The sequence below is a fragment of the Capra hircus genome, chromosome 29 (genome assembly GCF_001704415.2).
Source record: "Capra hircus breed San Clemente chromosome 29, ASM170441v1, whole genome shotgun sequence".
Classification (NCBI taxonomy): Eukaryota; Metazoa; Chordata; class Mammalia; order Artiodactyla; family Bovidae; genus Capra; species Capra hircus.
In genome coordinates, this window is record NC_030836.1 from 9,318,793 (window position 1) to 9,340,144 (window position 21,352).

General features: G+C 38.7%; 1 protein-coding gene and 1 long non-coding RNA gene across 4 annotated transcripts; one reads left to right on the plus strand and one right to left on the minus strand.

Annotated features, from left to right (window-relative positions):
* On the minus strand, window positions 1,801-10,669 carry TMEM126A (transmembrane protein 126A). 3 transcript variants are annotated; one of them, XM_018042809.1, is made up of 5 exons: window positions 10,503-10,669; window positions 7,569-7,667; window positions 3,830-4,023; window positions 2,621-2,735; window positions 1,801-2,075 (listed from the first exon to the last, which is right to left on the minus strand). In XM_018042809.1, exons 2-5 carry the CDS (start codon window positions 7,658-7,660, stop codon window positions 1,883-1,885), a joined length of 594 nt encoding a protein of 197 aa, XP_017898298.1. In that variant the 5' UTR covers window positions 7,661-7,667; window positions 10,503-10,669; the 3' UTR covers window positions 1,801-1,882. The 3 variants fall into 3 exon arrangements, with proteins under 3 accessions (XP_017898298.1, XP_017898299.1, XP_005699514.2); XM_018042810.1 differs by having other exon boundaries at window positions 7,569-7,702; window positions 10,503-10,613; XM_005699457.3 differs by having other exon boundaries at window positions 10,425-10,607.
* Window positions 10,711-19,987, plus strand: LOC108634216. The gene is made up of 3 exons (XR_001917458.1): window positions 10,711-10,858; window positions 14,250-14,326; window positions 19,838-19,987. It is a non-coding gene; the product is annotated as an uncharacterized LOC108634216 (long non-coding RNA).

Here is a 21,352-nt window from a genome sequence, read left to right on the forward strand (position 1 = left end):
AAGATGAAAAGAAAAATCAGCCATAATTCTGTAACCCGGAGAATATCCATAGTAAAATATATTCTTTTGCTTCATAATTGGGATCATTTCTTACCAAATGTAGTTTGATAGGGGATTTTTTTTAACATCTGTTTTTATTAGGTTTTTGACTTGGTTTTTATTTAGCCCTGCCACATGGCTTCCTGGTCCCTGGATTAATAAACCTGCACCTTCAGCAGTCAAAGCACTGGTGTTTGTGCATGCTAAGTCACTTTAGACATGTTCAACTCTGTGACCCCATGGATTATAGCCCACCAGGCTCCTCTGTCCATAGGATTCTCCAGGCAGGAATACTGTAGTGGGTTGCTTTGTCCTTCTTCAGGGCATCTTCCTGATCCAGGGATTGAACCTGCAGCTCTTGTGTTGCAGGTGGAGTCTACTGCTGAGCCACCAGGGAAGCTCCCCTAACTACTGGACTGCCAGGGAATTCCCTTGTATTTTATAAATTGAATTTTAAATTTTTGGTTGTACTGCTTTCTTTTCCTTACGGGACGCTGAAAGCCTATCCCACTCAAAGCTGCTTTTTTTAGGTGACAAGCTAAATGTTTTTATATACTTTTAAATAGCACAAGACTAACAGATGTATCACCGTATTTGAAAAGGAATAGTTAAGATGCTTGTGAATAATATTCTAGGGTGACACAGTAATTTAGTATGACCAGCTTGTTTCATAAGCAAGTGTTGATATCGATCTTCATTGTCTAATGTCGAGGATATTAACTAGGTATGGCTAAACAAAATAAAAAATTCAGTTACTCAGGTGCACTAGTCACATTTTGGGTGCTCAGTAGCCACATATGGCTAGTGCTAACGTTATCAGTCATACACAGTATAAAGATACTTCCTCATCATAGTTTTGTTGGCCAGTAGTGATCTGTCATTGTTCAGTTGCTAAGTCATGTCCGGCTCTTGCAATCCCATGGGCTGTAGCCCGCCAGCCTGGCTACTCTGTCCATGGAATTTCCCAGACAGTAGTAGAGTGGCTTGTCATTGCTTCCTCCAGGGGATCTTCCTGACCCAGGGATCAAACCCACATCTCCTGCATTGGCAGGTAGATTCTTTACTGCTGAGCCACCAGGGAAGCTCAATGCTGATTTAGATGCTGTCAAGTAAAATGGTTTCAAGAACTGAGATGAAAAGTTTTAGAAAGGGAAAACAACTGGTCATTTCAAAAATATAAATAATCTATCTTAGGAAGTCAGGAATAGACTGATACTTCAAAAAACAAAACTAGAAATAATAGAAGAACATGGCTACTCTTTCAGGGCTTGATGTCAGGTGCTTTAACACTGAACTACCAGGGAAGCCTATCATTAGGACAGCTTGAGCTAAGCCTGAATAATCTTCTGGCAAGAATATTGGAATTGATCACTGTGAGGAATGAGTTTTTGTTGTTTTTAGCTGACCAGGGTTTGAAGTGTGGCATCTTAACCAGTAGACTGCTAGAGAAGTCCCAGGAATGTTTTTAAATATGTTCTAAGAATCTATGAATAATGCCTATAGAAAACTGAATTAAGAAAATGAACACCATTTCTTTAGTGTGTTGATACCTCTCCACCCCCTACCCCCCATTTTCATTCCTGTTTGGATATGAGGTTTTTAATGAAAACTGCTGTATGGTTTTTTCCTGTGTTACAAACCAAAGTGCTTAATATAAAGGAGTAGAGCAAGTGAATGTGGGAGAAAGTATTGGGAAGACGAGGAAGTTAGGTTCTTACCTAAGTGGACAGTGTTGAATACTGTAGATCCCAGAAATGTACCTTATGTACAAGTCTCTGTTTATTCATAATCAGATGTAGGTTATTTTTATAGTTTTATTTTTGTGTACAGATTTGGTTAACAATCACTCAATTTCTAGGCCAGGTTCTGGTAACTGAAGAGCCTTTATAAGTAGTTTATATTGTCTAGACCCAAGGTATGCAGCAAACCCAGTCTGGAGCAAAATGGGAAATAACATCTTTCTAAAGACAGGCTTAGAAATCCTAATCCAGTAATTTAAGATGTTTCCTTTCTCTGGTAGCAGGGCTGAATTATACCTGTAAGAAAACATTGAGACAGTTCACTAGAAGAGATAGTTGTATTAAGTGGTAAATTTATGTACAACATATATTAATTCCAGAAGTCTTAAAAGTAGCTTAGGGTATAGAAGTAAGGTAATAGCATTCTCTTCAATGTCTGTTAGTCCTAAAAACTAGCCTTTTGTTTTGTCCTTTTTTTCCCCCCATTTCACCTCTGGAAGCTCATAGGTTGTTTGGTACAAGAGTTCATCAGAGAATAACTGAGTTATTTTGGCTTATAGCTACACATTTTCTGATAGAATTTTCTTTTAGAAGAAGTACACAGACTCTTAAGAACATTACGCATAGTCACAGTAGTACTGTTTGCAGGTTTATGTTTCAAACCTGAACCTCACACCCAAGAGGTTAGATAAATTTCCAGAAGTGTTTTCAGATTCTTGAAAAATATTCTTTGATTACTTGGAAAAAACAAGGCTCATTAATGCTTTCAAAACAAACAGGTAACATTCCCTAAAAAGTAGAGTGTACTTAAGTTTTTCAGTAATTATGGAAAATAATCCTACCTAGCTGCTAGGCCACCATTCACAGGGATAGCCAAGAAAACAGGGTACAGGCCACCAAAAACAAGACCAACCAATCCGCCTCGTGTTATGGTGCAAGTTTCACAATGCAGATCACCTAGGAAACAAATTAGTTCTGCAAATGGATATTCAAGCTAACACTTAAAGAACTCAAGGTCCCCTTATATGTATCACAGATGGGCAATTTTCAAGCAGTAATACAGCAAATGTATTTCTACAAGGCATGTTAAAAGGTATACATATGGATAATTAAAATGAGTAACTGATAAAACCATTTTAGGGAAAATTCCCTAATTTGTTTTCTATTTGAATATAATAGTCTGCACTGCCTCTAGTTTTCTTCATTTGTATTAGCAAACCTGGGCTAGTATTTTTGTCTTTAAGAAACTTTTTTAAACCCATGGGAAATCTGTTTTAACAATTTAATTAATCTTAAATTTTTTACATTATATAGGCTGCTTTTATTTTTATAAAATTATTCATTTTCAAATTAGTACATGGTGCTAGAAAGTTAACTTATGTTTTCACTCATTCTGTTCACTTCATTGTTTCCCTGCATATCAAAATTCTTTGCACAATGATCTTGGGGATTCAAACAAAATACTCATCCAATTTAAACAAATTTGAAGTAGCACTTAAGAGAATTTAAGTGGACTGCCTCCTTCCCTACTACCACCTGTAGTAATTTTTTTTTTGGAAGTCACAAATTCTTTCATGATTTAGCTGTACTTGGAGTACTCAACAAATATTGTGAACTGTCCAAAGGGAAATCAAGTCTCCATGTATTTGATAACTACTGTACATACACACATTTGGTGCTTTTTGATTTACTACATAAAGTCTTGTTCCCACAAAATGTTTTTTCCCTTTAAGAAACTCCTATAATGTTAAGGCAGTCAACATTTTTTAAAAAGGTTCCAAGTATTTCTTACTAAGCACTGTGGGAAAGATAAGTTAGGTAAAGGAAAGTATTTAGCATTACTGTGTATGTATCTATTTTACTTGTTTGGTAGACCATGCTAATATGAATTAATTGCTGCGTTACAGAGGCTAGCAAGGTTCAGTCTTACCCAGCCGAATCTGACAGATGTACGCACGCTGTGACTACCTTAAATCCTATAGCTACTTTAAGGACTGACGTAAGGTGCAAACTGTATACCAAAGTGAACTTACTGGTGAAATAGAACTTACCTGTATTCAAAGGTAAACTTACAAAACCTTTGTAAGATACATTTGCTGTCAAAAACGGGATCACCGCCATTGGTAAGCCAGCAGCTATACGAGCCTGTGTCACGTGTAAGATGCGTCGAAAAAGGCTATTTGCTATTAGGCCACAGAGAGCAGCATTAAGTCCAACATAAGTTGATCCATTTTCAAGCAGATTTCTGAATGGGTGAGAAAAAACAGTAACTTTTTGCTCTATCGTGTATGTAAGCTCTCCAAGAACAATTCCGGCATATGCTATAGAACTTAATCAGGATTTTAGGATCATATTTATATCTTACAACTCTGTAAAACACCTAAAATCATTGTTTTACATAGAGATTTATTCTGAAAGGTTCTGAATTTGGCAACACATTAAGGATGCAGTGGAACAATTTGTTTTGTGATTTTGTAAAAGGTATTGGTATGGGAATTCCTCCTGCCCCGGGACCCCTATATAGCAGGGAAGAGCTTCTGAAGAGTCTGACTTAGATGCCTTTCTAGGCTCCTACAACGCCCAGTACTTACTTCCTGTAGCACAACACATTATAAAGTGGTACTGTCTTATCATAGATTTACATGTTAGCCTTCCCAACTAGCCTGTAAACAACTTGAAGACTGGCTACAAAGATACAAGTATCTTGGTTTCAACAGCACCTGACACACAGAAGGCATTCATTAAGGTGGAATTGATGTTTCCTATTAATCTTGAAGCATTGGTGTCAGGGTTAGGGGGTGGAACAGTACTGACATTTAAGGGATCCTCAATGCTAGGCAATTCACAAGAACGCACTGAAATAAAAATGATGTTTTGGAAAAGTAAATGGTAAAACTGGTTTTTAAGCATGGTATGTATAAGTTTTAAAGTGCACATTCTATCCATTCTTTAGTTTCAGGGGAAAAAACAACCCTAAAACTGCTGAATATTGAAATACTCCAATTCAGACTCTTCTGAGAGTTTTAACTGCTGTTTTAACTCTTACCACCTGCCTTGCCACCTATAACACAGGCATTTCAGTTTCTCAATTTTATTATTCTTAATTAGCCAGACTAACCATATAATACCCTCTCTCACTACTATGGTTAATAAACAATCTTAAGACAGCTTTTCTAGGAATTCCTAATTGAGCTTTCTACATTGTATAAGATATTCTCTTACTGGTCACTTTGTCATCATAATGGTACTTGGCATTTCGTCACTGAGCACCTTACTGCATACAACACACTTGGCTATGAAGGTACAAAATTGTCTACCTTCAGTGTTTTCATAGTTTATTACTGGAGACTGAAAGATACATAAACTTGAAATTTAACAGAAGTGTACTAACACAGTAATGGCAGTACAAAGAGGGCAGTTTAGAAACTCAGGGTACATAAGACTATTTGTGATGAGGGCCTGGAGAACTACCGAACAGTAACGACATAAAAGACCTGTATGTTTTTGTGGGAGCTAAGGGAGTGGGAAACTTAAGCATTTCCTCTAAAATACTGTTCTTTTCATAATAATACTGTGAAATACCTATTATCTTCATTTTTAGTCATGGGAACAAATACTAAGATAAATAACTTGCCCATATATGTAATTATTATATACATTATAATATGTTGATATATTAATGTTGCTGCTTCTAAGTTGCCTCAGTCATGTCTGACTCTGTATGACCCCATAGACGGCAGCCCACCAGGCTTCCCTGTCCCTGGGATTCTCCAGGCAAGAATGTTGGAATGGGTTGCAATTTCCTTCTCCAATGCATGAAAGTGGAAAGTGAGAGTGAAGTCGCTCAGTCGTGTCCGACTCTTAGCAACCCCATAGACTGCAGTCCACCAGGCTCCTCCGTTCATGGGATTTTCCAGGCAAGAGTACTGGAGTGGGGTGCCACTGCCTTCTCCGTATTAATGTTAAATATTGAAAATTACATAAATAAGTCCCTAAATATATCAAGGAGTGTAACTGGAATATGAATAGCAAAGTCTGCTGTCTCCCAACCAGATTTTAATTTCCTGTGGCTTAAAGTCATGTTGTTTAGTTAATAATTCAATAGAAAATTGTTATCTAGCAGCGCCATACCTGGTCACTGTTCCCAAAAAGTTTCTAATAGAAATTAGAAACGTGAACTCAGGATTTTTTTGGAAAGATAAAAAATAACTAGATACATGAACAAATGAAATATAAGATCAGAAATAACAAGTGGCAATGAAATTTGTTACATGAAATTATTTTGTAGATTAGAAAGTCAAGTGTTTTGATATTCAAGCCTAATACACTTAAGAACTTTTCAAATAACAAACCCATACCTGGGAAATCCCATGGACAGAGGACCCTTGGGGGAGCTATAGTCTATGGGATTGGAAAGAGTTGGACATGACTTGATCGACGAAACAACAACTGATAATATAAGAAAGAAGGATTCAAACAGAACTAGGATACATAAAATAGAAACAGGAAAAATAGGGAACAAAGGAAAGATATGGAGGTGCTGCCATCTGCCCTGCTTAGGTGCCAGGGCCTGAACACAGGTTACTTCTAAACTAAATCTTGCTTTGCAGTTCTAGCTCACTTCCCCATTGCTTATTCTAATTTGGTGAAAGTCCCAATAGCACATCCCACTTCCTTCTCTTCAAGGCTGTCACATCTACCCTTCTTTGTGTTAGTCTTCGTGGCATTCCCTTCCTTACTGGCCTGGAAACATGGGTGCATATCTTTTATTTGCTTAAAATGGTTTTTCTATTTACCTCTGGAAAACTGTGTATGTGTGTATGGTAGTGGCATAGGAGAGTTGTCTATAAAGCTTAAAAAATCTCACTAAGTTCTTATTACTGGCCTTGGGTTTAGGTTCTCCCTTGTTTAGCTGGTATCAGCAAGATTGGAATTTGTACAAGATAGTAAGATTATACTTCCAAAATGTATTTCAAATCCATCCTTTTTTTCACTTCAAACTGCCACCACCATTCCCTGGGATTACTATACCAGTTTTCCTACTGTTGGTTTTACTTCCTTTTCTCTCCTACCTGAAAGAAAACAACTGGAATGTTCTTTGGAAATGTTAGCTGGGTCATTCCCTGCTCAAAACTCTGTTTCTTCAACCTTATGCCCACTTCCCTTATACTTCAGTAACACTGGTTCCTCAAATACGACAGACTCTGCTGTCCTGTCGCCTGTGCATATGCATATGCCATTCCTCCTCTGATTTTCAGTTTAAATGGAATGTTAGAGTGGCTGCCTCCAAAGGAGATCTAAGAACATTTTATAGGGACTGCAAATCATTCAGTGTTGTCTTCAAAGATCAGCCTGTTTCCTATATAAATTAATAATATCTCAATGATCTTTTAGCCATGATCCCATTTCTCTGAAATTTCTTGTCCAGCTATGTGTGTTACATGGCACTCTCAGACTAGTAAATACAATGAATTGAGTGTGGTAAGAGTGGTAATGAACTGAGAAGACAGTTTTAAAATCTAAAATTTTGTTATTTAAATTAGTCCATAAATAAATACATTTGTCCCTACTCTAAGCCAAATGGAATAACAGAACTATGAGATGTCCAAAGAAACGAATTTTAGCCTTCAAGTAAAATGGTTAATCTCTCTGGACCTTGTCTTTCGCATCAATGGAAGAAAAATCTCAGTTTCTTTCTGATAGTGTATGTTATTTATAGTCAAACTAAATTGAATCAATGATGAAAATCCACCTGATACAATTTTTTTTAAGTATAAGAAGGGATCTTACCTTTCTGCTTCTGGGAGTTGGTTAATTTTTCTGGCTATGATATCAATTAAGTTCTCCTTGATGATAGTACCATCTGGTTCATGATTTTCCATCTTGAGCCTTAAATTAAAATGTCATTTTTCAATAATGTGTATCTATAGAAAAACAGCAAAAGGGCTTATAAAAGCCTTCTGAAGACCATAAATATTTAGTTTAAAAAAAATTAGCCATAGCTTAATTTCATAATCATCAATTTGATTATGAAACTGATTAGCATAAACACCTCTGCCCCCAAACTGCCACAATTCTGTATGAAACAGAAACCAGAGCGTGGATGACAACACATGAAACTTTCAGAAAACACAGAATATTTTTGTGACCCTTAAAAATATTGTAAATCTGCAAAAAGCACTAACCATAAAATACATAAAGTTAATTTTAAACTAGTATTAACCAGTTAAAATGAACTCATTCATAGATACCATAAAAAGTCAGTGGTAGAGAAAATGTTTGTAATGTAACTGACAAAGGAGTCGTCGTTGGTACTCAGAATATGTAAAGTACTAGAAATCAATAAGAGAAAGGCAACCAACTCAATAGAAAAATTGACAAAGGGTGTTAACAGGCACTTCTCTTTGCAACCCTATGGCCTGTAGCCTGCCAGGCTCTTCTGTCCAAGGGATTCTCCAGGCAAGAATACTGGAGTGGGTTGCTATTTCCTCCTCCCAGGGATCTTCCCTACCCAGGGGCTGACCCTGTGTCTCCCATGGTTCCTGCCTCCCAGGTGTATTCTTTACTGCTGAGCCACCAGGGAATCCTGAATTTGAAATTGTAACAAAGAGGAAAGCCAAACAGCCAATAAATATGAAAAATGCTTAACCACTATAATCAGGGAAATAGAAATTAAATTTCAATTACTGGTAAGAATGTGGGGTAAGGGAAACTCATATGCTGCCAGAAGCATAAATTGTATCCAATTTGGGTACAACCGGGCTTACCTGGGGTTCCCTTGGTGGTGAAGAATCTGCCTGTAATGCAGGAGACCTGAGTTGGGTAGCTGGGTTGGGAAGATCCCCTGGAGAAGGGAAAGGCTACCTACTCCAGTATTCTGGCCTGGAGAATTCCATGGACAGAGGAGACTGGTAGTCCATGGGGTTGCAAAGAGTCGGACACGACTGAGCGACTTTCATTACAACCACTTTGGAAAAGAATTTGTTTTTTAGTAGGTAGAAGACACTTGCAATTTCACCTCTACCTTAGAGCAGAGGTCAGCAAACTTCTCTAAAGGGCCAGATAGTATATTTTAGGCTTTGTGGGTCACATAATGGTCTTTGTTGCATACTTAGAAAAACAAAACAATTTTAAAAATTAAAAAATATAAAACTCATTCTGGCTGGCTGCAAAGAAACAAATGATAACCTTCCTCTGGTCCACAGGCAGGTAGTCTTGACTTAGGCACTAGTTGAAGTGAGTAAGAGAGTAAGGGAATGGGTGAATGATGAATTTTTATCCTGAAGATTTAGTTCATTAGATTTAGCTCATTATATTTCAGGGCAGCAGAGTTAAGAAAAGCGAAAGTGCAGAAAGAATGTAATACATTATTAAGTAATTTTCTTGGTTCACTATTCATTTGCTAGAATATTAATTTATAACACTAACAAATTTTACTGGGTAGCCATTAGATGCCTTGGGAAATGTTGAGTGCACTGAATTTCATAGCCTTCGTTAGGGCTTCGCTGATGGCTCAGTGGTAAAGAACCCACCTGGCTAAGGCAGGAGATGTGGGTTTGATCCCTAGGTGGAGAAGATCCCCTGGAGGAGGAAGCGGCAACCCACTCCAATATTCTTCCCTGGGAATCCCATGAACAGAGGAGCCTGGCAGGCTACACAATGTAGCAACTAAACACCAAAGTTCAAGTTACCCTAAGTACAGTGCAGGCTTGGAAATTTATGTCTAGGTTTCCTGGACTCAAAATTTTTTGAGGGCCTTGGTTACAATAACATGATAGGATCTCTGATCTACAGGAACGCTGAATAGTTTTGTGTTGGGGTGGTGGAAAAAGAGATAAAAACAATCAAATTAAGTATATACAAGGTGTACAGTGTATATGTCTGAAATGTTTCCCCCAAAAGTCCCGCCAATACCACCCCACTCCAGTACTCTTGCCTGGAAAAATCCCATGGATGGAGGAGCCTGGTAGGCTGCAGTCCATGGGGTCGCTAAGTCGGACATGACTAAGCGACTTCACTTTCACCTTTGGCTTTCATGCACTGGAGAAGGAAATGGCACCCCACTCCAGTGTTCTTGCCTGGAGAATCCCAGGGACGGGGGAGCCTGGTGGGCTGCCATCTATGGGGTCGCACAGAGTCGGACACGACTGAAGTGACTTAGCAATAGCAATATCAATGCTATCACTAGTTTCCTGTTCTATGCTCTGCATACTGCTGAGGTTTCCGCTGTGAGCTAGCCATTTCTAAAGTGTGGCTATTAAAAGTCACCCTTAATTTGGTCCGCAGTAGGTCACTGTATGTATCCTGGTTATTAATATATCCACACCTAAGATAATCAATGCCACGTTTAAATATTACAAACATTTCGAAAGCCTTTTGCATTAGTTATCTAAGGTAGCTCACGAGACAGACAATGAGGAAAGTGGGGCCGATGAAAATTAAATTGGGCCAAGGTCACCCGGTAAATTGGCAGTAAACCTGGGATTAAGTTCAAGCATGGGTTTCCAACCTCTTCCCCTCCCCCGCCCCCGCCGCCAGATGCTTAATTTAAGATTTTTTCTTCTAGGGTGGAAAGTATAGGGATGGTCGGACCGATGGAACCGACTCCCCTCCTCTCCTTGTGACTCAGTCCTGGGATCTCATTACCACGCTGCGGCAGAACAGCGCGTCATCCGCTGGGCATCTCTCAGTCCCCGCGGCGCCCCACTTCCCGAGCGCTGGTACCTTACGCGCTCCTCCGTGCAGCCGCGGCCTCCGCGGCTCGCCCCTGGCCCCGCGAGGGCTCACGCCACGCTCCGCTCGAGTCGCCCGGACGCGGCCATTTTGGGCGCCACGTGACCGGCCGGAGGCGGGCGCCCCGTCGGAGCCGGCGGCGGATTGGGTTTCTGGGGCCGAGGCTGCGCTCGGCCTTCTCGCAAGTGGGCGGTGCTGCGCCTCAGAGGCCAGAGGTTTGGGTAACGCGGAGGGTACCGGTTACAGCCTGTCTCCGCTTCTCAGGATACGGACTGCGGAAATTGTGGGAGTTCAATGTGAAAACTGAGTGACCTGAAACCCGTCCCATTCGTTGAAACTCTTAGTGGGTACGTTACTTAAAATTTCCTGGCCAGTAGTTTACACGTCGTGTACTGACATATATATATATATATATATGAAATTGCACAGCCCTCGGCACACGAGATAGGTCGTCGGTTAAAACAAAGTCTAAAATTACCTGAGATTTCTTTGCTCCATCGATTTTCCGTTCTCCCTTGGATCTTGAGCTCCTGCTGCTGTTTGGTTGATCATGCCACCATAATCTGAGCGCCTGAAGAGCAGCAGGAGCTTGTTTTCTCTGTATTGTTTGTGAAAGGAGGAATAGGTGAATGAGGCGAAAGAAAAACTAGAGAGCGAGAGTCTTGTGGCTCCATCAGTCAGGACAATTGAGGACGAAAGTCTTGAACCAAACCTCTGAAGACCTCTGTTTCCTGTCTCCTCGCATCCTCTTTCCTCACTTAGCAAACAGGAGAGGGGCTCTTTCCTCTATTAAAAAGCAGGAGGAGAAACAGTCTCATTGGTTTTGTAAAGCTGTGAGGATCCTGTTAGAGCTCTTGTAGAAGTTGTTGGGAAAATAATTGAGCTTTATCTAAGGAGAAAGTGGTATGCAAGATAAAGGCGGGGGGTGGGGTGGGGGAGGGACTTCTTAGGAGACCTGAACAGAAGACCTCTCCCCCACTTCCTTCGCTGAGAGGGCTTTCAGTTCAGACGCTCAGTCGTGTCCGACTCTGCGACCCCATGAATTGCAGCACGTCAGGCCTCCCTGTCCATCACCAACTCCCAGAGTTCACCCAAACTCATGTCCATCGAGTCGGTGATGCCATCCAGCCATCTCATCCTCTGTCGTCCCCTTCTCCTCCTGTCCCCAATCCCTCCCAGCATCAGGGTCTTTTCCAGTGAGTCAACTCTTCCCACAGGTGGCCAAAGTATTAGAATTTCAGCTTCAGCATCAGTCCTTCCAATGTACACCCAGGACTGATCTTTAGAATGGTCTGGTGGGATCTCTTTGCACTCCAAGGGACTCTCAAGAGTTTTCTCCAACACCACAGTTCAAAAGGATCCATTCTTCGGCGCTCAGCTTTCTTCATAGTCCAACTCTGACATCCATACATGACCACAGGAAAAACCATAGCCTTGACTAGACGACCTCTGTTGGCAAAGTAATGTCTCTGCTTTTGAATATGCTGTCTAGGTGGGTCATAACTTTCCTTCCAAGGAGTAAGTGTCTTTTAATTTCATGGCTGCAGTCACCATCTGCAGTGATTTTGGAGCCCAGAAAAATAAAGTCTGACACTGTTTCCACTGTTTCTCCATCTATTTCCCATGAAGTGATGGGACCGGATGCCATCATCTTCATTTTCTGAATGTTGAACTTTAAGCCAACTTTTTCACTCTCTTCTTTCATCAAGAGGCTTTTGAGTTCCTCTTCACTTTCTGCCATAAGGGTGGTGTCATCTGCATATCTGAGGTTGATATTTCTCCCCGCAATCTTGATTCCAGCTTGTGCTTCTTCCAGCCTAGCGTTTCTCATGATGTGCTCTGCATAGAAGTTAAATAATCAGGGTGACAATATACAGCCTTGACATACTCCTTTTCCTATTTGGAACCAGACTGTTGTTCCATGTCCAGTTCTAACTGTTGCTTCCTGATCTGTATATAGGTTTCTCAAGAGGCAGGTCAGGTGGTCTGGTATTCCCATCTCTTTCAGAATTTTCCAGTTTGTTGTGATCCACACAGTCAAAGGCTTTGACATAGTCAATAAAGCGGAAATAGATGTTTTTCTGGAACTCTCTTCCTTTTTCGATGATCCAGTGGATGTTGGCAATTTGATCTCTGGTTCCTCTGCCTTTTCTAAAACCAGCTTGAACATCTTGAGAGGGCTTTATCTACTGTCAAACTGTCGCTTGTCAGTGAACCAGAAAATAAAAAGAGGCCCTCATATATGGAGGTGAAAAGTGGGTGTGCATCCCAGCTGGAAAGTTTCCGAGGTAAATGAGAAAGTTTGGGAAAACCAGATTGTGTGTGTGTGTATGTGTGCGCGCATGCGAGCGCGTTTTCCCTCTAACACTCTATACTCTTATTCCAATGTCATTTTCAATGGTTTGAAGCTAATTTGAAATTAATAAGTGTGTGTGCTGTACGATATCTGAAGCAAGCCATTCTAGAGTAATAAAAACAATTTTGTACATTGAGATTTTATTAAGAAACTGTTCTTTCAAGACAGGATGAAATGTCAAATTTATTAGATTTATTGTCTGAAATTGTTCATAGGTTTTCTTTTATTTTTCTCTAAAATTTGTAGTGAGGCCACATTGCTTTCTTATTATTGGTCATTGTAAAGTGGTTTGTAATTTTTTAAATCTTCTGAACTAGTTTCATATTTAATTGATTTGTTTGGTTTGCTTTTTTCTGTTTTCAATTTGATGTATTCTGCTCAGTTCTATATTTTTTCCTTTCTTATTCGTACCTGAGATTTAAATTGGTCCTCTTTTTGTGATTTCTTGAGGAGGGAGCTGAGATCATTGGTGTGAAATCTTTTTGTACTCCATATGTGAGTTTAATGCTATGAATTTCGCTCCAAGTACTGCCTTAATTCCCTGGAGGCTCAGTGGTAAAGAATCTGCCTGCTAATGCAGGAGACACGGGTTTGATCCTAAAATTGGGAAGATCCCTTGGAGAAGGAAATGGGAACTCACTCTGGTATTATTGCCTGGGAAATCCCGTAGACAGAGGAGCCTGGCAGGTTACAGTGCAGGGGGCCCCAAAAGAGTTGGAGACAGCTTAGTGACTAAACAACAACAACAACAACAGATTTTGAAACACTGTTCACTCTTTTAGTTTAGTTCCAAACACTTTCTATATTCTCTCTGCTAATTTCTTTGACCTGTGAATTTCTTGGAAGTGTGTTACTTTCCTAATAGTTCAATTTTTTGAATACCTTTCTGTTATTGATTTCTAATTCTATTCCACTGTGGTCAGAGAATATACTTTGTATGACTTGATCCTTTTAAATTTATTGTTATTTATAGCCCAGATTCTGGTCCATCTGTGTAAATGTTTCATATGTGATTAAAAAGAATGTATATGCTGCTGCTGTGCCAAATTTTCAAAAACATCAATACCATAATTTGATTGATAATGAAGAATTCTTTATTCTTTCTGAATTTCAACCAACTTGTTCTATCAATTATTGAGAGAAGGTTACTGAAATCTTTGTTATAGAAATTGTTGTGTTTCTCCTTTCATTTCTATCAGCTCTTGCTTCATGTTTTTTTGAAGCTTCATTATTATATGAATAAACCTTTATCTCTGTATCATTTGAAATAACCTTCTTAATAATTGGTAATATGCTTTGCTTTGCACTTTATTTAATATTAACATACCCACTCCAATAACTATTCTTTCTTGTTTTTTTGTTCATACCATGTGGCATGCAAGTTCTTAGTTCCACGACCATGAGTTGAACCCTGTGCCCCCTGTGCTGGAAGCATGGAATCTAACTACTGGACTCCCAGGTAGGTCCTTCCAATAACTTTGTTTTGATTAGTGTCTAGTCAAGGCTATGGTTTCTCCAGTGGTCATGTCTGGATGTGAGAGTTGGACTGTGAAGAAAGCTGAGTGCCAAAGAATGGATGCTTTTGAACTGTGGTGTTGGAGAAGACTCTTCAGAGTCCCTTGGACTGCAAGGAGATCCAACCAGTCCGTCCTAAAGGAGACAAGTCCTGGGTATTCATTGGAAGGACTGATGCTAAGGCTGAAACTCCAATACTTTGGACACCTCATGTGAAGAGTTGACTCATTGGAAAAGACCCTGATGCTGGGAGGGATTGGGGGTAGGAGGAGAAGGGGATGACAGAGGATGAGATGGCTGGATGGCATCGCCGACTCCATGGACATGAGTTTGGGTAAACACTGGGAGTTGGTGATGGACGGGGAAGCCTGGCATGCTGCAATTCATGGGGTCGCAAAGAGTCGGACGCGACTGAGCAACTGAACTGAACTGAACTGAACTGAACATGACATAGTTTTTCCCATTGTTTCACTTTTAATCTGTTCGTGTTTTTATGCTTAATGTAGGCTTCTTATAAATAGTATATAATTGGATATTGTTTTTTAAAAATCGAAATTGACAGTTTCTTTTAATGAAGAAGGTGTCTAAGCCATTTATATTTAAAGTGATTTTTATATTCTAGGGTCATAAATCTATCGTCTTGCTGTTAATATTTGTTTTCTATTCGTTTCATATGTTCTGCATTCCCCTTCACTTTCTTCTGCCTTTATTTTTTGAACTGAATATTTTAAAATTCTATTTTATTTCTCCATTGGCCTATTAGGTATAATTCTTTTAGAAAATGGTAACAGTTGATTTAGCATATACTGTCCACCTCACTATTAGTTTACACAGGCTGCCAGGAAAGTACCACAAGCTTTGTGGCTTAAAATAACAAACTTATTCACTCACTATTTTGGAGGCTAGAAATCTGAAATCAGTGTATTAGCCAGGTTAGCTCCTTCTGGAAGTGCTGAAGAACAGTCTGTTCTATGCTCCCTTCCTTCTGGTGGTCTTTAGCAATGCTTAGGGTCTCTTCACCTGTAGAAGTATTGCCGCAATCTCTGCTTTTATTTTCATATGGTGGTTCTCTTTGTGTCTTTGTGACTTACTGTGGCCTTTCCCTCTGTGTATGTCTGTGTACCCAAATTTCTCTTATTGTATAAGTGGACACTGTTGGTTAAGCATTCACCCTAATCCAATATACCTCATTTTAACTTAAATCTTCAAAGATGCTAATTCCAAATAAGGATACATTCACAGGTACTGGGGACTAGAACTTGAAAATGTATTTGGGTGGGGGGTTACAGTTCAACTCACAACAACATCTTTAACTTGTCACAGTCCATCTTATCTGCCTCCTGAGAAATCTGTATGCATGTCAAAAAGCAACAGTTAGAACCAACATGGAACAACAGGCTGGTTCCAAATTGGGAAAGGAGTACCTCAAGGCTGTATATTGTCACCCTGCTTATTTAACTTCTATGCAGAAGTTAAATGTAGAGTACATCAGAGTACATCATGTGAAATGCTGGGCTGGATGAAACACAAGCTGGAATCAAGATTGCCAGGAGAAATATGAATAACCTTATATATGCAGATAACACCACCTTTATGGCAGAAAGTGAAGAGGAACTTGCTGAAGAGCTTTTTGATGAAAGTGAAAAAGCAGAGTGAAAAAGTTGACTTAAAACTCAACATTCAACAAATGAAGAACATGGCTTCCGGTTCTATCACTTCATAGCAAATAGAGGGGGAAACAATGGAAACTGTGAGAGACTTTATTTTTGAAGGCTCCAAAATCACTACAGATGGTGACTGCAGCCATGAAATTAAAAGACACTTGCTCCTTGGAAAAAAAGCTATGACCAACCTAGACAGCATATTAAAATATTAAAAAGCAAAGACATTACTTTGCTGACAAAGGTCCATCTAGTCAAAGCTATGGTTTTTCTAGTAGTCATGCATGGATTTGAGAGTTGGACTATAAAGAAAGCTGAGCGCCAAAGAATTGATGCTTTTGAACTACGGTGCTGAGGAAGACTCTTGAGAGTCCCTTGGACAGGAAGGAGATCCAACCAGTCCATCCTAAAGGAGATCAGTCCTGAATATTCATTGGAAGGACTAATGCTGAAGCTGAAACACCAATACTTTGGCTACCTGATGCGGAGAACTGACTTATTGGAAAAGACCCTGATGCTGGGTAAGACTGAAGGCAGGAGGAGAAGGGGACGACAGAGAATGAGATGGTTGGATGGCATCACTAATTCGATAGACAAGAGTTTGAAACTCCGGGAGTTGGTGATGGACAGGGAGGCCTGGCGTGCTGTAGTCCATGGGGTTGCTAAGAGTTGGACACGACTGAGCAACTGGACTGAACAGATCTTCAAGTGGTATTTTACCACTATACAAGTGAGAATGTTACCATGGTATACTTTCATTTCTTCTCAGTCTTCGTATTATTGTGGTCATACATTTGCTTCCATACATGTTATAAACTACGCACCACATAACCATTTTTTGATATCAGTAGTGATTTGTCTGTGAAATAACTTTAAAACTAAGAAAATTTATATTTATCCACATATTTTCAATCTCTAGTGTTTTTCTTTTTCTTTTTTTTTTTTATAGATTCATTTACATCTGGTATCATTCTATCCAAAGTATTATCTTAGAAAGCAAATCTTTTGGTGGTGAAATCTTTTGCATTTTGCACATCTAAATAGTATCTGGCTCTAGTTTTAAAAATTGTGGTAAAAAACCATATCACTAAATTTACTGTTTTTCACCTTAAAGTGTATAGTAGTGTTAAGTATGTTCACATTGTTAAGCAGTATATCTCTAGAACTTTTTCATTTTGCAACCCTGAAACTCTGTACCCACTAGATGCTAATTACTCCTCTTCACTCCCCTCAGCCCTTGGTAACCACCTTTCTGCTTTCTGTTTCTATGAGTTAGACTACTTTATATACTTTATGTGAGTGGAATCATACATTATTTGTCATTTTGTGACTGATGGATTTTATTTAGGACAGTGTCCCTGAGTTTTATCCCTTTTATAGCATGTGACAGGATTTCTGTTGTTTTTTAACAGTGAATAATATTACAATTTGGGGCTTCCCTGGTGGCTCAGACAGTAAAGAATCTGCCTGCAATGTGAAAGGCCTAGGTTCGATCCCTGGGTTGGGAAGATCCCCTGGAGAAGGAAATGACAACCCACTCCAGTATTCTTTCCTGGGAAATCCCATGGACAGAGGAGCCTGGCAGGCTACAGTCCATGAGATCACAAAGAGTCAACACAGCTGAGCTACTAACACTTTAACTTCACTTTCAGTATTATAGTCTATGAATATATGTGTGTGTGTATACATATATCACAATATCTTTTTTAAATTATTTGTTTTGACCGTGTTGGGTCTTCGTTGCTGCATGTAGTTTGTTTGCTGTGGTGTGTGGGCTTCCCTAGTTGCTACTCATGGGCTTAGTTATGTGGGATCATGGCATCACCGACTCAATGCACGTGAATTTGAGCAAACTCTGGGAAACAGAGACAGACAGAGAAGCCTAGCTTGCTTCAGTCCATGAGGTTGCAAAGAGTTGGACATGACTTAGTGACTGAATGACAGCAATATGTCCCTGTACAGAGATCGCCCTGGACCCCCTACACTGGGAGCTCAAGAGTACTGGGCCACCAGGGAAGCCACTGCACCAGTCTCTTTATCCATTCTTCTCTTGGTGGGTGCTTGCGCTGCTTCACTTGGTTGTTGTGAATAGTGTTGTCATGGATATTGGTGTCTAAATATCTCTTCAACATCTTGCTCTGAAGTCTCTTGAGCTATATACCTGGAAGTGATGTTGGTAAGAAAGTAAATCTTAAAAGCTCCCATTCCTAGAAAAAAAATTATACATGTACGTGGTGATGAAGATTACCTAGACTTATTGAGGTAATCATTTTGAAATATATACATGTATTAAATCATTATGTTGTGTACCTGAAACTAATATGATGTTGTATGTCAATTGTGTCTTTTTTAAAAAGCTTTTTAGCTGAAATATAGTTTACAATGTTTCAGATGTACAGTGAAGTGATTCAGTTATACATATATAATAAATACATACATGCTCTTTTTCAGATACTTTTCTACTGTGGTTTATTACAAGGTATTGACTGTGACTCCTTGAGCTCTGTCGTAGCTCTTCATTGTCTGTCTGTCTTATATATAGTAGTGTGTATCTGTTAATCCCAAATTCCTAATTAATTCCTCCCCTTCTTCCCTCCTTGGTAACCATAAGTTTTTATGTCTGTGAGTCTATTTCAGTTTTATAAATAAGTTCTTTGGATCATTTTTTTTGATTCCACGTAGAAGTGATATCATATGATATTTGTCTTTCTGTTTCTGACTTTACTTAGTATGATAATAATGATACTATCAATTTTGTTGTAATGAAAAAAGAAACCAAAATGTAAATACATGATTAAAACTTTGTCTTTTACCTTAAAATATAAATACATAGGAGTTTCTGTGTACAAAGAGGGAAAAAAATAAAGACTCTTTTTGTCAGCTGTGGTGAATGTGACTTGTATGTAACTCGCCATACAAAGGGTGGAGCGTCAGAGGAGCGGTAAGTCTTGCAGTTGGATATACTCAGCAAGGACATGCAGGAAGGTCCATGGTGCTTTGCTTCTACCAACAGTGACGTGAATTGGTTCAAATACAATAAAAGGGATTTGGTTTATACTAAACAAAGTGAATGTATTTGGATTGAAATTTGAGTGATTTTAGTTATACCTATTGAAGAAACAGACTTAAATTTAATTTAGTGTAATATATATTGACAGAATATATTTGAGTAATGTACATATATATATTGAATAATCTTGAAAAAAGAGTACAGTGTTTAATTTCCATATATTTGTGGTTTTCCTATTTTTCTTCTACCATTTATTTCTAGTTTCATTTCATTGTAGCCAGAGGAGATACTCTGTATAATTTCAGTCTTCTTAATTGTGTAAAAGCTTGTTTTGTAGTTTAACATGTTATCTGTCTTGAGAATGTTTTAATATTTTGATTCTCTTCTCATTTTCCTTTGTATAAATTATAAAGATATTTTCTTTGTGATTACCATTTCAATGACATGAAACATCTTAAAATTATAACAATTTATTTTAAACGGATACTTCAGTTTCCTGTAAAATCTCTCCTCCTCTATATCTCTGCCTTTCTCATTACAGGCACACCTTGGAGATTGTGATTTTTGTTCTAGACCACCTTAATAAAGCAAATAAAGTAAAGCAAATCATACAAATTGTTTGGTTTACCAGTGCATATTAAAGTTACATTTACACTGTATATAGTCTATTAAGTGTGCAATAGTATTATGTCTTTAAAAACAATGTACATGTCTTAAAAAATACCTTATTGCTGAAAAATGCTAACCATCATCTGAGTCTTCAGTGAATCATAATCTTTTTCAGGTAAATGGTTTGAAATATTGCAAAAATTACTAAACTGTGACAGACACGAAGAGAGTAAACACTTGGAAAAATGGTGTCTGACTAGTTGCTACAAATCTTCAATTTGTACAAAACAAAGTATCTACAAAGCACAATAAAGCAACAAAATGAGGTATGCTTATATATGTTATTGATGATATAGTTACTTCTTTTATATTACATGCCATTAACAAATTTACAACAATTTTTATGCTTTTATATCTTAAATTCTATATTAGATTGTAAAGTGATTTACAGATATACATTATCACACTACAGAATACTTACCTTTCCCAGGGAGTTTTATACTTTTGTATGGTTTTGTGTTGTTGCTTATAGTCCTTTTGCTTTAACTGGAAGGATTCCCTTCAGCATTTTGTAGGGCAGGTCTAGTGGTAAGGAACACCCTCAACTTTGGTTTTTGTAGGAAATTATTTCTCCTTTGTTTTTTGAAGAACAGTTTTCCAAGTTATACTATTCTTGGTTGGCATTTTTTTCTTTCATTACTTTAAATATATCATCTTACTCCTTTCCAGCCTACAGAGTTTTCACTGAGAAATCTCTTAGAATCTACTAGTAGCTTCTTTGTACATAACAAGTTGCTTTTCCCTGGCTGTTTTTAAGATCCTTTGCCTGTGACTTTTGACAATTTGATTATAATGTCTGTAGATTTGCAAACTGGCCCCCACACAAGGAGGGCAAGGAGAGACTGGTGAATGAAGCAGACCACTTCATCTTGGTGGGTGGCAGTTTTATTAAGCAAAGGAATTTACATACAGGGCTTATCTTGGACAGCTGCAAGGTGAGTAGATCTCCACACCACCTGTCAGAATCTCTAAATTTACAGAGTGGCCTTAACTGGGTTCAGTCATATATATGCTATCTGGATGGTCTCAACAACACTGCTGTCTCAAGGCTGTGTCCTCATAAATGGTTCCTACCATTTTCAAGGGCAGAATGAGCGTTCTAAGGACAGAGAGTGGAAAAGAAGCCGTTTTGCCCTGATCCAGCGCTCTGGTCAACCAGTGGTCATATCTTCTTGATTTTCTCTTTCAACAACATCTCTCATTGCAAATCCCTTTAGATTTTTTCCTAACTGGAGTTTCTTGATATCTTGAATTTGTATGTCCACTTCCCTCCTCAGATTTAGTAAGATTTTGACCATTCTTTCTTTCTTCTCCTGCTAGGATTCACATTATGCATATATGGTTCCATTTGATAATGACCCCAGAGTGTTTTATGCTGTCTTCATTTTTCATCATTCATTTTTTTTCTTGTCTCCTCTGCAATAAAAACAAACAAAGAAAAAACTAAACAACTTTTGCAGTCAAATACTTTACCCCTGAGCTATACGCCCCCCCCCCAAAAAAACTTTTGGAAGTTATGTCTTCCACTGATTATTTATTCTGATTTCTTGCCTTTGCTTTTGAGTCCCTTTAGTGAATTTTTCAATCTAGATATGTACAGCATTCTTAAGTTCTAGAATTTCTGTTGGTT

What these genes read in the sequence shown, in the direction of transcription:
- TMEM126A (XM_005699457.3), bottom strand. Translation starts at nt 10,450, where the DNA reads ATGACGCGCTGTTCTGCCGCAGCGTG. An exon ending in CAACTCCCAGAAGCAGAAAG is followed by an intron (nt 4,024 to 7,568) that starts GTAAGATCCCTT and finishes TCACCCATTCAG; the next exon opens with AAATCTGCTTGAAAATGGAT. An exon ending in AATGGTGGCCTAGCAGCTAG is followed by an intron (nt 2,076 to 2,620) that starts GTAGGATTATTT and finishes GTTTTCTTACAG; the next exon opens with GTATAATTCAGCCCTGCTAC.